Source organism: Dermacentor albipictus, chromosome 7 (genome assembly GCF_038994185.2).
Source record: "Dermacentor albipictus isolate Rhodes 1998 colony chromosome 7, USDA_Dalb.pri_finalv2, whole genome shotgun sequence".
Lineage (NCBI taxonomy): Eukaryota > Metazoa > Arthropoda > Arachnida > Ixodida > Ixodidae > Dermacentor > Dermacentor albipictus.
The window spans coordinates 76,509,588-76,525,843 of record NC_091827.1 but is presented as its reverse complement, the minus strand read 5'-3'; the positions used below and the strand labels follow the sequence as shown (position 1 = coordinate 76,525,843).

Below are 16,256 nucleotides of genomic sequence, written 5' to 3'. Positions count from 1 at the left end.
TGCAGTCATCTATTTAAACATTAGCAGAGGCAACAACATCGGTGAACGTTTTTCACGGCTCTGACATTTTCTTGGCATTTCTGTAGCAACTTAGCTGCATTTAGCCACGTCAACAATGTAAGGGACCAGCAACAACTTTCCGGGAAACTGAGCAACATGCTGAAATGAGTACGACATGTTGCGAGGAGTATAATTTCAATTTAAGCAAATAAAACCCCTGAATATAATTTTCTTATCAAGTACTAGCAGAGAAACTTTAGAAACAGCTCTAGTATGAACGGAAATATCAAGAATTCTATGCTTACTCTCCACATTCCCCATCAACTCATCCGTTCCTCTTAGCCTGGGTGGCACCAATAGCAATGACCCGCCTATCTTTTTCAGACATCACTTTGTGCACATACACTAACACTATTCAGTAATGCCCAGGAACCTTCGAAAGCATTTCAATAAATAAAAGCCTTTAAAGTTTTAAACACACCATGGTTCGCCGCAACCATACACCAAGTCAACATCACTGTGTCACCTCTTGGCTGTATCTTCACACCACAGTAATACAAGGGCCATTCTTGCCAAATGAAAGTGAGGCATAGTGCAAGGTTAAAGTACTATAGTGGGACGTCTTATATATATGATGAACAACAGCGTCTGCATGCAGCAATAAAATAGAGAAATCAACAGAAGAGATAATGCCATAGTTATGCGAATATACATCAACCTTTTTTTTTTTCCCCGGATAATGTTCCTCAAAATAGGCTATTGACCTACATACCTGATCAAAGAACCTTGACATCCTGCCTTTCCTACCTTTCCTTCCTCCACCTCCTCCTCCTCGACTTTATTTGTGAACAAAGCTAGCAAAAGTACCTCGCTATCAAATCTCCTCCGTTGCACCCCCCCCCCCCCCCATAAGGCCAATCGGGTGATTATCCAGACTCGCTTTAAGAAATGCTGCATATTCGACACACTTAACGGCAATGAGGAAGACAACATTTGAGGTGCCGAGGAGGTTTGCGAAGCATCAGATGAGGACGACTTCTCTGGCAGTTCCGACGAGGGTGCAGCTCATGTCACTGACTAGCGAATTTAGTGGCCTAGCTTGCAGTAAATAAAGGTGTGTCCTGTTTAAAGTTTGTTTTTCTAAGAAGACATGGGTCAACCTATATTTGAATTACACTTTATTTCTTGGCAACTTCAATATACAGGGGCCGACCTATAACTACGTTCAACCTATTTTTTTACTAAATATGCTAGTCAATGCAATGCATGAAAACGCAGCAAGTAGAGCTTGTAGTAACTAAGAGAGGACAAAACTTGTATGGCAACATATACTATGAATGCACCCACCCCCCCCTCCCTTATGCTGTCTTCTCACTCACCTATGTCTTTCAACTCTTAACAGAACAGAATGTAGCCGGCTAGCCCATTTCAATTCTTTACCTTTACTTAACACACCAAATATTGCAGATGTAGTCATCAAGCTGGCATTTGTATGTCAACACAGAGAATGGAAGACTTAGTATTAAATATAAAGACAAGGAATTCCATACCTGTTTGAGCACTGGGTGTAAAACACTCACCACTGTGATTATTGATTCTTCGCACAAAACAATGAATTTTGGATGCCAGTCATCTTTCACTACACAATATGAAATTTTAAATATGACATCAACAGAGTGTGCTAAAAGCTAGCAGTACAGGTAGACACAGAAGACAGACAATTATTCCAAGTATTCAAGCAGACCAATTATGAACCTAAGGTGCTAGCCCATCAAATATGTAGATGCTACTTCTTCAACCAGAAATATCAGGTTGTAACATTTTTAAGCGCCACATGCTCTTCCAAGAAGTTTGAACTAACTAACTTCAAGGATTGACCATCATAAAAGCCATTCATAGTGATAGATTATAACTAGGGGTGCCCTGCTATTCGATTCGCACTCAGAGAGTTCAAAATTATTGAATATAGATTTATTTCGAACATACGTCATAACCCATATTGGAGTATCAAGACTGAAAGCATGGTGAAAATGAGGACCGTTTCGAGTGATGCAGGAAAGTTGCAGTCACAGCACAGAGGCCCCAATTCCCAAGAGAATGCACGGAGCAGATAAGTTAAGCTCAGTAACTTTCCAGTCATTTAACTCGTAAATGCCTAATGTAGTACACTACTTTCGTTCACAGCAACTCCACAGATTTTGTCATAAAAAAAACAAGAGCTTCCTAGCCTGTTTTCATGAGGAGAAGTAAACTTTATTTTAGTAGAGCAGGTTTGAGACCTAGGCCTCTCTACCAAGATGACGGGCTCGAGCCCTTGGGGACTGGCAGCATATTTGGCATGCTTGATTGCCTCAAGTTGGTCTTCTGGTGCACAGCTGAGCAAAGCAATGCACAGCTGAGCAATGCCCCCCCTGCTCTCTGGTCTTGTGCGTATTTTATCCTGTGTGGGTGTCCGAGGACAAGCCCAAACTATATGTTGTAGGTTCGCCCTTTCTTGACAGAATCTACATCTGTATAAAGGTCTGGGTACTAGCGGTGGTACGCCACCAGGTTCGGATACGTACCTGTTTGTAAGAGGCGCCATGCTGTCACTTGCCGTCTACTTAGTGAGGAGTGTGCCAGGGAATTTAAAGCGTTTGGTGATCTTGTTAAACCTGGTCATCTGGTCTCCCTTCGTTCCCAGTATTTGCACGTCACCTGCTCGGCCCGGCAGTTCTCAAGCCAGATTGTGCACTATTTCATTCCGGGGAAGGGAGGAGTGTGCGGGTGCCCATATAATATGAACGTCTCGATCTTCACAAAAGTTTATTAAAATTCTCAGCGCTTCCACCGAGATTCTTCCTTTGGCATAGTTCTTGATGGCTGTCTTGGAGTCGCTGACTACGATGTTAGCCTCCGTGGAGGCTATTGCCAGTGCAGACTCTTCCACCATCTCCGCCTTTCCTGTTTTTACCGTGCCACTAACTCTGCAGTCACCCTCTAGACTCGTAGCGACTATCGACACGCTCTGTCTATTTGCGTACTCTGCCGCGTCCACATAGACCACGTCCCTAGCACTACAAAATCTTTTGTGGAGAGCTTTCACTCTTACAATTCTTCTATCTTGGTGAAACTCTGTGTGCATGTTTCTGGGGATCGAGGGTATTGAGCGCTGTTCCCTTATTATACTCGGGATGTCCCTCCGCAGTCCATGCTACGCTTCGTAGATAATTCCAACGTCGTCTAAGATGTGTCTCTCCTTCAAACTGTGTGAGTCTTTCATACTGGGCCACTCTCTGGGCCTCAATAAGTCCGTCTAGTGTGCTGTGCATGCCGAGCGCCAGGAACTTCTCGTTTGACATATCTGCCGGAAGTCCCAAGGCCTGCTTATGCACCCTTCTAATAATGCATTCTACCTTGGTTTTCTCCACAGCGTAGAGCTTGAGGTAAGGGACCACATATACAGTACGACTGATTATGAATGTTTCTATTAAACTGATGAGATTGTGCTCTTTAATGCCATAGCTGCAGTTGGATATCTGCTTTATTAGTCTGATTGTCTATTCTGCAGTAGTCTAATGGTTTCTCCATTATTGCCGTTTTCAGATATGCAGAGTCCCAGTATTTGCAGGCTCTCCACTATCGGTATCCTGGTGCCTTCTACTGTGAACACAATGCCTGGCCTCTCCTTAATGCATTTTCGACCCCTTGCATGTGGGTCTATAGAGCAGAAGTTCTGATTTTTGCTAGGAACATCTCAGTCCCTAGTCTCTAATGTGGTCTTCAATCGTATTTACTGCTGTTTGGAGGATCTCGTCCACATGCGAATCTCTTCCAGGCCCCACCCGGAGGGTGACGTCGTCCGCGTGTTGGCTGTGTCCAAGTCCTTCTATCTTTTCGAGTCTCGCAGGAAGGATGATCATTGCCAGGTTGAATAGAAAGAGAGATAGGACTGAACCCTGCGGGGTGACCCTATTACCTAGTTTGAACACCTCCACTCTGGTTCCTCCAAATGGAATCTTTGCCATACGATCCATCAAGAAGTCCTTGATGTATGCGTATGTTTTACATCCTACATCCAGCTCTTGCAGATTTTGTAGTAGTGCCTTGTGTGCGACAGTGCCAAAGGCCTCAGTTAGATCCATGTATCCATCATCCATGTATCTTGTGAGGCATCTGAGAACCACATGTTCCATGAGTTTACCGACGCAGGATGTTAGCAGTATAGGCCTAAGTTCATCAATTGTGGTTTCTTTCAGGGCTTCTGTATAAAAATTACTTGGGTTGATTTCCATTGGCTTCGAACGCCACCTCGCCTCAGCAATTATTCATAAGGTCATAATTCTTTTCTGTTGCAAAATTCGGCAAGTGTGTATTTAGCCGTTTCTGTATAACAACTGCCGCATCATCATGGATTGCCAGACATCGAGAAGGGTGCCATTTGGAAACAGGAAAAGTTACCAAAATAAACCTAAATATAGTTAACTGTGGCCAAGATCGTGATTACCTGCTCACAAGAAACAAATTGCACATAAAACCGGACTATATATGCTCTGCATTATTGAAATAGGAATTATACGGACACTCCAGGCACATTTCTGCTATTGCCATCATGTTCTGTATAAAGTCCAAGGGCGACAACATTGTCGCCACGCACCGTATGTGCGAGTGAAAGCATGCAAGGGTGAGCCGATGATGGCAGCTCAATCAGACTGTGCCGTGTGCCGATAGCTTCGTTCACGCCGTATTTTCACCGCTTAATTTACGCTGAAGCAAGAGGGAGAACGAAGATTAATTCACTTGCTGCTGCTGGCACATTTTCGAAGTCATCGAGCGAGATGTGTTCATGTTTGCCTGTGTGTGCATGACGCCATGCTCGTTAATTTAGTTAGTAAGCGAATTTTTACAAGCTTGTACAGCCGATAACGCTCCTATCCTTACTTTGTATGGTGTTTACTAATTTGCTATCGCAATCAAGGCCTCACTTTTCAGACAAAACTGGCTTTTTAACACTTCGACACTAATGATATTTGACACAGCAGCGTCCTATATGTAGAACACTCGGTAGATTGGGTGCAGTTTCGAGAGCCTATAGTATTGGATGTGCCAAATAAGCTATCAAAATGATACTAACATACTAACATGGCTGCCAGCTTTCGATTATAGAATTCATTGTCATTTTGAGGTAATCGCCCATAATGGCAAACACTACAGTACTGCTGCCGTTGCGTCTAACACTCAGGGTGTGGAACCCATGAACCAAGTAATAAGATACAAGATGGAAAGCCGTTCAAATATCACAGCAAGTCAAAGCCTCTTATAATCACCAGACATAATGCTAACACTGAAGAGACTTCACTCAAACCACTGCAATATACTACACTTCTGTATGGGCAAGAAGCAGTGTTCTTCGCTACTTATGTACGTTCTTGATGTACGTGTCACGAATACGCTTGAGCACTACAGTGTAGGAAGTAATAAAGCTTTCCTGCTCACATTTCACAGTTATCCAGCAGCCACATGCCAGGAAGGCTTATTCCAGAAGTCCTTGCATGCAAAGGGGCAACAGCATTTTTTTGAAAACCCTAAATTTACTTGGCCGGTTCCATTACATTGCGATTCTGAGGGACAAACAAACTGTGTTCCTGCTGCCATGAGAAAACTACCATGCGTTGTGAGAAATGCGAGATAGTTCGTAATAAATATTTTAAATTCTATCACACCATTAAAGGAGTGCATTTGCCTAGTGTCCTATATGTAGGGCAGCTCGCAACCAGCAGTTATAAACCCAATTTCTATCATCAATTTTCTATCAATAAACTGCTGATACCATATATCAAAGCCTCTGAAAGGCATTTTAGAGAAAAATATTTCATCATTCAACTTGTCACAGTTTAGGCATATACGGGTTAATAGAAAGGCTTGCTTTTAGGGAGCCTATATACGAATCTCTTGTCATCAATTATTATTTCGCCAGTCTCACTACACCTGGATCAATCTTAAAATATATATGCAGTATTGCAGCACTAAATTTACCAACTTTTTGAACACAATAGTGCTTCTGGTGGCATGCTGTTCCTATGTTCCATTACTTCCACTTCCGAGCTAATGGGGGAAGGCACCAACTGCCCCAGTCAACTGAAAGCGCTTGTTTCTCATTTTCAAGCACCGACAGTTGTCCTGTGATTCAGCTGCGAACGACATTACACATATGTGTGAAATAATGTATATCAAGCTGCCCCTTACACCCCCTTACGTTTTGCTATATGAACACTGCATAAACTTAATATTTCAATTTGTTTAGAAACCAGAAAATATTATGTAATGGATTCAACATTTGAAGGCTGTTTTTCTCGAATACTCCTATTCAACTTGGAAATTTCCCTATTTAGACACCTTAGAACCAATGCCAGAGGACGCACTGACAGGAGCGATCAGAACCTGTACTATCGATGCTAATCACGAAAGAGGCAAAAGGTGCACAGACAATAAGCTGTTACAGTATTTGCTGTAGGTATCCATTTATGACGCTTTCCCCTCTGCGAGCCCACATGGAGTTTTGGGATTGGCTCACAGAAAAACTGTTCCACTAGCTTGCCCTCTGCAACACACAGGAAAGGAAAAGTCTTCAACAATGTTTTCCAAAGGCTCACACAACACTTTCCTGATTATCTGCCGCATTGGCAGCACTCAATCTTTAGTAAAAGTTTGCCAAGAGCACACTCCTTTTGTGGGAAACACACACTTTACGATTATTCACCTCTCGTATGCAACAAGCAAAGCAGCAACGAACTTGAAAAGCAGAGACTGAAGAACAGTGTTTTTGGATCAACGTGACTTTTCCAGTGACATTGCCGTTGCTGATTTCTCTTGCTCAAAGCCAGTATTCCTCTAGTATAAGGAGTCTTGCACTGTCATAACAGGTCGGCACAGGTACTTTCGCAATCTCTTTTTCGTATGCACTTTTTGCAATACCGCAATGCCTTGTCCTTTACCAGCTTTAGTATACATATATGCACGAAGCTCCAACAAGTAGTGCATGCCTTCAAGACTTCAGTGCTAGAAATAGGCGACCATTAGGCCTTACAAATCTGCCTTGTTCTCTTCCTCTCATGCTTATCACCTTTATCAGCTCTTATGCCAGGACCACTAAAAGCTATAATTAGCAGAGTGGTGGCATTGCAATATGTGACCAACATGCTCTTTTCCTTACACGAAATTTCCGCAACGTAGCGGATTTCTGCAAGAATGGTTTGTTTTTCAACATGGCCACATATGCTGCACAAGGTCATCTCGCATGAAAACAACTAATACTTTTAACTTCCTTTTAAAGTTATGCGTGGCATTCATTGTCCTGAAGAGTGGCCCATCATTCCTTTGTGCATTAAAATTAGTTAAAAGCATGTCATGAGCTTTCTAGTGAACTAACTGACAGCTTGCTGCTAGACTGCATTATGCCATTGAGAACTATTTCACACAAGTTAAAATGGTACTAAGAAAAAGAGAACACTAGGAATATGGCCATCGGTGAAGTAGCTTGTGCTGTATTAATTATATTTGCAGTGTTTCCTAAGAAATGAATGCTGATGAAAGTCATGTCACTGGCTCACCACGTTCAGGCATTTATGAAAAAAAATGAACAAATGCATCAAAAACTAAACCATCCTTGCCACAGCACGCCAAACTGGAAGGCTCTTTCATTTCGAAAACAGTTGAAGTTTTCTTTTTTTTTTCCCCCGTCGACAAGCGCCATCAATGTTTAAATTAGAAAAGAAACTCGTACTGCATCACTTGAGCCGCCTTTATAGTGTGTGTGCGTTTTCTTTTTTTTTTTTTTTCGGAAGTAAGAAGGCGCACCCCGGAAATTAAAAGTGTAGCAGCATTGAAAACCAATTCCCACTGCGAAGTTGCTGGGCCCGATTAACTAGTTTTCCCTAGTTCCAGCTAATAAACACACACGTGACGAAAACTCGCAACCGCGCCGGTGTCTCCGCGTATGGTAAAACAACGCTGACCCGAGTGCAACACTTCGCGAAGCTCAACTGACGCCACACGTTTTTCCACGCACAACTGGCAGGTCACACCAGAGAAGACGCGCTCGCAACCGCGACGTTTTTTTCCAAAAATTACATACCGCTCACTGATGAGGCTAGCTTCACGCAGTATACACGCTATTTTCATAAGGAGCGCCTCCGCGATAATCCGCACGGGCTCGGCCAATACTCCGGCGACGAACGCCAAAAAAATCTTCGCCAGCGAACGCAAGTTCCCAACGCAAGCACGCATGTTCCAGAAAGCGCGGCCAAAGAAAAAGCCGCACACAGCTCAACCACTTCACGTAGAATGAAAGCCTACGGAAGCCGCTCAGACCGCTGAAACCGCCGTACCCGCAAACATACAATCGCGAGCCATTTCTCTTCTTTCTACGGTGTTTTAGTGAAGCGATTTCACAGATAAAGTACGACCAGGTTCCTTCAATACGACAGAGCAATCTTTCGTAGGGTCAGCCCGCTAAAAGGTTTGCGCCTTCTGCGCCCGAAACGCGCGCACCGCGTTCTTTTGTAGGTGTTTGTTTCATGACTGCACTCTCGTCGAACGGACTGCTGCTTTATTCCGTTCACGGCTACACTGCTTAGCTCCGCGGCGGATATGTAGACGCGCAAATCGCAAGACAAACAGGCGACGAGATCGCCACGAAGCAAACACCGCCACCGCGGCTCCGCTTTTTTTTATTTTTATCGACGGCGGGCGATCGCACGCAGACGGCCACCGCTGCGCCGCGCGACACCGAGCTAGCTTGTTTCTACGGGAGCTCCCTCGCGACCTTGAACGATAAAAAATGCCTGCACGGCTCGCACCGCGAACGCGTACGGGCAGCTTTGGTGTGCCGGGTCGGCGGACCGTTACCGTCGTCGAGCTCGAGTCGCGAAACGAACGTCCACGGCCTAAAAACCGAGCATTTCGGCCGAAAAAGCACGGCAGTCGAGAGCTCCGTGCCATCCAAAGATGGCCGACCTCCGCCATACTCGAAAAGACGCCATATTGTTGCTTCGGAGAACATGGCGGCGCCCATGGAGGCTTCATGGCCGGTTTTTCATTCAAAACACAGCCGCCGAAGCGTCAGAACTCGAGCCACACGATCCACCGGACACGGCACGGGTCACTCAAGGCCGCGTAACGGCAAATTCCGTCGTCGGCCGGCCCAGTTGGGGAGCGACAGGCGTTTTTTCCGAGTGTACTCGGCGTTCTGCGCGATCGGCTCACGGCAGCATTTGTGGCGATACGCGTGTGTTTACGGCGCGCAGGACGAAAAGAGGTGAGCAAGACAGTGCATGAGGCGTGCACCTACCGTCCTCCGTGCCCGAAGCCCACATGGTGACGGAGAACTCTCCTTCGAGCGTCTTGATCTGCACCTGTTTCTGTTCCCACTTGCGCGTACTACGGTCCGTCTCAAACGTCAGTTCGCCGCCAAAGCTGCGTCCTTTGCCACCACGCTTGCCTTTCCTGCCGCGTTTACCCGACGTGCTGGGGCTCGTCTCGATGAGCACTTCGGGGGTCGGCACCGGGATGTTGTCGTATCCTGTGAGCGCTTCGTGATCGGCGTCTATGCTGCCGACGATCTCCTCCTGGGTTTGTAGGATGATCTCTTCCCTCCCGGGCTCTGGCAGCGGCTGCAACGCGATCATAGGCTGACCTTCGACCGCTTCGACGGTCGTCACGACTGTCTCGACGGGCATCTCCACAGGTATAGCCTCGATTTCCACCTCCTGGATCTCGGGCTGAATCTCAACCTCGGTAACCACATCCGAGGACGCCATCTTGCCCATCTGCAAAGATGGAGGAAGAAAGCACGTGACGCCGCTTGTTCTCGTGACGTCATCGATTTTTGACAACCAAGCGAAGTGCGTTGATATTTTGTGCTTTTTGTGCGTTTGTCTTCGGTTGATTACCCGTTCGAAGCATCAAGATTTGCTTAATAATAGTTGCATTTTTCGGAAAATTTAGTTATTCCTAGTGTAAACCTAAGCCAATGACAAGTAATGGATACGCGACGCAAATTATAACGTAGACGACGACCTGCGGCAAGAGCGAACGCGCTCCCTCGCGGACGCTCGTGTGTACCACTCATTTGCAGCGTTTGCCGGCTGCGGAGAGTGCCATAGTCGGGCTGTGCGAGCCGGAGCCGTGACTTTTCGCGATGGGTGCTCACGTCTCGCGGACCGACTTCGAATGGGTTTACAGCGACGAGCCGCATGCCACGCGTCGGAAGGTGATTCTCAGTAAGTGCCCCAGTCATTTGCCGCTTGTTTTATTCATTTCCTTTTCTTTTGGCACCGGTAGTCTGCCGGGATATCCCGGAGGCGATCGGTTGAATGGCCGGGCGTGGGCCGGCTCGTCGCCGATCGGGTCTTTCATAAGCAGCCAAGCTCAGGTCACCTGATCCGCTTTATTCTGTGTGACTTCTACACCCTTCTACGCCACGTAATTGGGGTCACTCTGTTTTGTCGCTGCTGTAAGCGCGGATCCACTGGCCGACGGCTTTTGAAGTTTGTTTATTTACTGGCTTCTAGCCGACGAGGCTTTTCTTTTGAGTCACCCCATGCCTGCTTTCCGTGGGTTTCGCTTGAACGGCATCTCGAAGAGTGGCTGCAGTGCGCGCTCAATGGAATCGTGTCTGGAAGTGGCGGACTAGCTTTATAACGTTCCAGAATACTTGTATCGATGGGCTGTCTTGCGGCCGCACAAGCCTTCCTTTCTTTGAACCCAGCGCGACGTTTTCGATATAGCATTTGAATATCGCATCCCGTCACGGCCACCTCTGCTGCTTTTCGAGATGGAGATTAGGCCGCTGACGGGTGAATTGATCGTCGGTGGGCCTGGCTGACGTGACTAAATTCCGCGTTCTCGAGACCTCTGCGTCCGTCGTTTAAATTGTGTTCCCCTGGCTCTCGCCGGTATATCCTTTTAAGTGCCCTGGATTTGGAAGTCTCAACGGGTGCCGGATGTTCAGGCGTCGTACAAACGTCTGCAAATGTCTAAAAGTAGGACAGCCCGCTTGCGTTGACCTTGAAGGGCCGTGTGCCGTTTGTTTTATCCCGTAACTCCGTTGCCGCCCATTACTTCATATGTATGTGTACTTTGAAATTGTCATTTCCTGTACGCGATTATATTGCGGGCGCTTGGTTTTTTATGCAATTGCGCGTCTGAGTTACGGAATCGCGTGCATAGCGTTTTCACCGCGATCTTGTCTTGAAGTTAGGGAAAATATGAGCGATGCTGCAGCCGGGGCATCATATGTCGCGGAACACTGGCCTGAGCTTGTCGACCGAGTTTAAGCGTCGTAGTACTGCGCGTTCTCGCGGTCGCGTTTTCGTGTGGAATTCGTGTATTGTACCAGCGGCGTGCTGTCATCGAACCACGAGCCGCGCTAGTCGAACCACGAGCCGCGTTCTAGCGCGGCCGTGCGCGTACGTTGTAGCTCGAGCCCGGGGAGAAGTAAAAGGGAAATGAGGACGGCGGTGTTGCTCTTGACTGCAGCAGAATGCGCGCAGCCTAATCAGCATTCGCCTGCTAATGCGTGGTGCGCGTTCTGTAACCGATATTACGTTCATCGCCAGTGAATAATGGGGCCATGCTTCCGTGATAACGTTCTAAAGAGCAGCTGTGGGTTGGCATTTCCCTGGGCAGTTGCCAGTGGCATCATGTCTTTAGCTGATGAACTTCGTTTAGCGTTACGTAATAACGTGTCATCTTTATTTTAACTTCCACGCGACGTGTTCAGGTCAGTGTTTCGCTGGCTGATACTTAATGACGCCAGGTACTACACGTGTTTCGTGCGGTAAGTTGCCATTGGAAGATTGAATTTGACACAAACTTTCCTGTGTAACGGAAAATGTTCGTGTTGCCTGTTTTGTTTTGGTATTAATATGTGATTTGCAGTTTATAGAACACTCTCGATCTTCTACGTCATAGAAGCGCAGGTTCCAAGGGCTAAAAGCGCCGACCGATGCACCGTTATGGGGTTTGCACTCGAAGCTGGTAATTTTCCGTCTTTCCGCTCTGCAATTCTTCATCACGGGAACTGTAACATCGAACAGCAGTGAGTGAGGTTCTGACACAGGTTTAGAGAAATCGCTGTTTGAACACGGGTGTTCCTTTTCTGATTGGTGCAGAGCGTCCGTCATACTTAGCCTAAACACACCTTACATGCCTCTTTGTTGCTTCTGCTGATAGTGCTGCACATTTCTGGTTTGTGTTTACCTTGAAACTGCTAGTTTAATGCGTCTTCGTTGCAGCGCCTTCGATGTTTGCCCCTTACGTAGTGCGTTTGCTAGACTTAATCCGCGGGAAACTTCACTTGATTCTCTGGCTTAGCTTTATCTCGGGTGCACCTATCTACGTAGTACATGTAAAAGGACAATTCGTTTTTCTCGGCAGCCACCGCAGCAAACTTGACAAGGTTTGTTGCATTGAAAAGAAAAACTTCCAAGTCTAGTGACAGTTGGCTTCGAATTTTTGATTTACGTCGTTATTTTTTTACTAAAAAAATGGCTGTGGCTTAGGTAAGGTTAAGCCCAGGATGCGAAGCATACTAGCCTTTATTTTAGTTGTTGAACCACTGTTTAGCCTGGTGAACTGCTGTTGCTTGGCTATATTTGGTTCGGCTAGACGAAGAAACAACTCATGCATTACTTCTTCGCCTTCAAGAGTGGAACGCGACAGCGTTCCCGTCGACCCGCCAAGGGGTGTAAGACAATGGGCTACAGGGCAGCGACTACGCGCCCCGCATTGGACGCGGTGAGCGTCGAGCAAAGCAGCGTTCGGCGCGGCAACGAAATGTGCGCCTGAGCAAGAGACGCACGCCTTAGAAACAGCGCGTTTCTAAGGCAACACCGCATTCACTAGAGGCGCTTTTGTACCGCTTTGAAGCGTTGTATTCGTGGCTCAGTGGTAGCGTCTCCGTCCCACACTCCGGAGACCCTGGTTCGATTCCCACCCAGCCCGTCTTGCAAGAGTTGAGCCAAAGCCACTTCTCCTCTGTCGTGACGTCACGGTGTCACGTGATTTCATGGTCACCGCCGCGCCTGAGGAGCTGGGTTGAGCCCTCGTTCTCCTCTGTCGTGACGTCACGGTGTCACGTGATTTCATGGTCACCGCCGCGCCTGAGGAGCTGGGTTGAGCCCTCGTAATATGCTTCGCATAAAAGTGGCGAACATCGCAAGTTTTCAGAAAACGAAACTATCAACTTTACATTTCCGCAACTCGGCAATAAAAAATGATATCGCAATTCCGTGAATTGCATCTGATAGTACATCTAAAACGGATAAAACTGATATGTTATACATGAATCTCAAGAAATTTAGTAATGTGTAAATGCAGCCTTGTACACTACGTAACAAATTCACGTAATACATAAGTTGACCTGTCGAATGTGTCCGCTTTGAATTATCTAATGGATGCCGCTTACAGAACCGCGATATCTGTTCTTGACGGAGAGCTATTTGTAAACTTCGCGCGTCTACCTTTTTCGAACTGTCTAATTTTTGAAATTTTTTCAAGAACATTCAGGCCCGAAATCGAAATTCCCTTGCAACAGTCACTAGAATCTAACTTTCTCTCTCAAATGCAACAAGTTTCATTAAAATCGGTCAAGGGATGATCTGAGAAAATCGTTTTTACGTTTTACATGTACGTACATGTAACCTCGCAGCTTTTAGTAACGGGATGTAGTACTTCCTTTTTTCTTCATCAACCGTCACCAACTCAGGAGGCATGCCGCTATGCATATAACACTCCCGAAACGCACACGGTCAACAAGCCGTGGCGATCATCAATCAGCGCTGAACCTGCAACCGGTGTCATCCAAAAAAAGGAGCTCAACAGCACGTGAGGAGTTTGCGCGTGAAAAAAAAGACTTCGTATCATCCAGAACATTGTCAGCTGACATCGACGGTGGTAGGCGGTCTCTGACAGCTTGTAGTGCAAAGCGGTAATTAAGTGTGTCAGCTTTATAGAATCCAAATGGCTCTGTGTGCGAACAATCTTGTTCATCGGGCAGCTGCTTCACGCCGCGTAGCCGATCGCACTAGTATAGCGGGGCTGTAGCTCTGCTATTGGTTGTTCATTTTTTACGCGAAAAAAAAAAATGAAATCGCTGCTCACCGCACTGCAGCTGTCGAGCTACAGCTGCCGTGACACACGAACGTCGGTCGGCAGTGGATCTGGGAGAGAGGTACAGGGAGAGAGGGGATACAGTAGGCGGAAGGGAACTGCTTACATAATGGACATTGAGGTTAAAAATAAAAGCGTTAACGTAAACCTGAAAAGCCGTAGCTTGCTCGTGAGGCTCTGAAACTTCGATGTTAGGTGCGTGAACAAGTTGCTGTAGCCGCTGTTCTTGGCCCAGCACTCGTAGAACATCGGTCTGTTCGACCACATTTCGAATTACTTTCGAGGTGCTCGCTTGTACTAAAAAAGAGATTTTTAAGATCTTCCAGTGCGCTCGACGCCCGCCATTCCGCGTGTGTCGAATGAACGATTTGTCGTTCCTGTGTTTTACGATGAGAAATAAGTGCGTGTCCCACGGTTATGCGTCCGCGTCTTTTCCACCTGTATAGTTAAGACCGCAGTTCTCGGTGAAAATGTGCTCGTATTGTGTAGCCACGTCGCACGTTTTCATGTTGACGTTTTTGTCGTCGTTCCTCTGGTTTTGAGACGTCAGAAAATGAACGAAAAAGGTGTGGAGTGCAACTGAATGCAAAGTCTTAGGCAATAGCCAAGCCAGCAATCACTGGTAATATGACAAAGACGACGACTGGTACCTAATACAGTTTTTAATCTCTAAGTTCTTTTTTTTTCTTAATTCATTAACTCTGTGTACACAACCATTCGATTCATGGCCCATCCCATATAGTAGATACGAGCTATATATTTTGAAGGCCCCTCAACACCACCACCACCATACGGTATTGGAAGCTTTAATTGTTTTATTGTTCTGGGTGCTTTTCTTTTTCCAAGCATATGTGTACGACTCAATTTAAAAATTTCACTTTTCGAACACCCTATACATAGTATGCACGTGACGTCACATCCGCTGCTGTCGTCTGCTTCCGCTACATTCCGCCATCTTGGGGAACCTTATCAACAGGCGCGCGCATAGGCCTATAGGTTCCCCAACATGGCGCCGCCGTAAACCGGAAGTCGCGGAGTATCCTTGAATTACGTACGTGCATACTATGTATACGTACTTCGCTCGTTAGGGGACTGGCTGCGAGTTCCGAATTTCACCCTCCGAGCGACATAGCGATTCTTCTGGAAGTTTCGCGGCGAGGAATGTATAGGTAACGTTGAGTGGCGTGTCTGACTAACTCCGAGCGCCCCTGCATTATTTTTCTCGCAATGCGCGTCGGTCTTATATAAGCGACCCTGTTCGTCGTCGCGACTGTCGCGTTTCTCGTTGGAAGGTGAACGCAACTTTTGTTTACCCGCCGTGGTTGCTCAGTGGCTATGGTGTTGGGCTGCTGAGCACGAGGTCGCGGGATCGAATCCCGGCCACGGCGGCCGCATTTCGATGGGGGCGAAATGCGAAAACACCCGTGTGCTTAGATTTAGGCGCACGTTAAAGAACCCCAGGTGGTCAAAATTTCCGGAGTCCTCCACTACGGCGTGCCTCATAATCAGAAAGTGGTTTTGGCACGTAAAACCCCAAATATTATTATTATTAACTTTTGTTTCCGCTTCTCTGACATGCGCGAGCGACATTTCATTAATAGGCGTCGCGCAGCGGAGGTGTGGTGCCGTGAATGAAGAAAGCGTATCGAACGGTACGAAGGGCACGCAAATGACGCGATGTTCGCTCGCGCGACTGTTCTCTATAGTGTCTCTGTGTTTCGGGACTGTCATTTCGCGACGAACGTTGACCTACATCCTGGCGACGCGCGGAATGATAAAAGAAAGAAAGCCCGGCGATGCATTAGCGTTTTACGTGGTTTGTTATCATGAGTGCGGGAGGAAAAGAAGAAAAACAAGGACATCACAGCAACGGTTGTGCACTGCAGCACGTTCACATTCTTGCACAAAGGGACAGGTGTCTCTGTTTCGTTAGCCTGACGCGTTTGAACCATTCACCTGCGAGTATTCATTGTTACGCCGGTTGAAGTGAGTGTTCGATAAGGTCCGCAAAGCACTCAAACGAAACGGTTATCGAAGCATAACAGTGTACGCTGCCTCGCTATACAAAGCCGGTGCAGGTGTGTGTGTGTGTGTGTGTGTGCGTG

General features: G+C 46.7%; 2 protein-coding genes across 4 annotated transcripts in view; one reads left to right on the top strand and one right to left on the bottom strand.

Moving 5' to 3' along the window:
* The window catches only part of LOC135899086 (transcriptional repressor protein YY1-like), a 47,850-nt gene extending 38,022 nt beyond the window's left edge, over nt 1-9,828 (bottom strand). For all 3 annotated transcript variants that reach the window (XM_065428347.1, XM_065428349.2, XM_065428348.1), the window contains exon 1: nt 9,329-9,828. In XM_065428347.1, coding sequence (XP_065284419.1) covers nt 9,329-9,806 — 478 coding nt within the window. In that variant the 5' untranslated portion in view covers nt 9,807-9,828. The remainder of the gene's footprint in view (nt 1-9,328) is intronic.
* A 219-nt stretch (nt 9,829-10,047) lies between these two features.
* The window catches only part of ifc (delta4-sphingolipid-FADS-like protein ifc), a 44,802-nt gene continuing 38,593 nt past the window's right edge, over nt 10,048-16,256 (top strand). Inside the window, exon 1 of the mRNA XM_065428350.2 lies at nt 10,048-10,259. Within this exon, the coding sequence (XP_065284422.1) occupies nt 10,178-10,259 (82 nt within the window). The 5' untranslated portion in view covers nt 10,048-10,177. The remainder of the gene's footprint in view (nt 10,260-16,256) is intronic.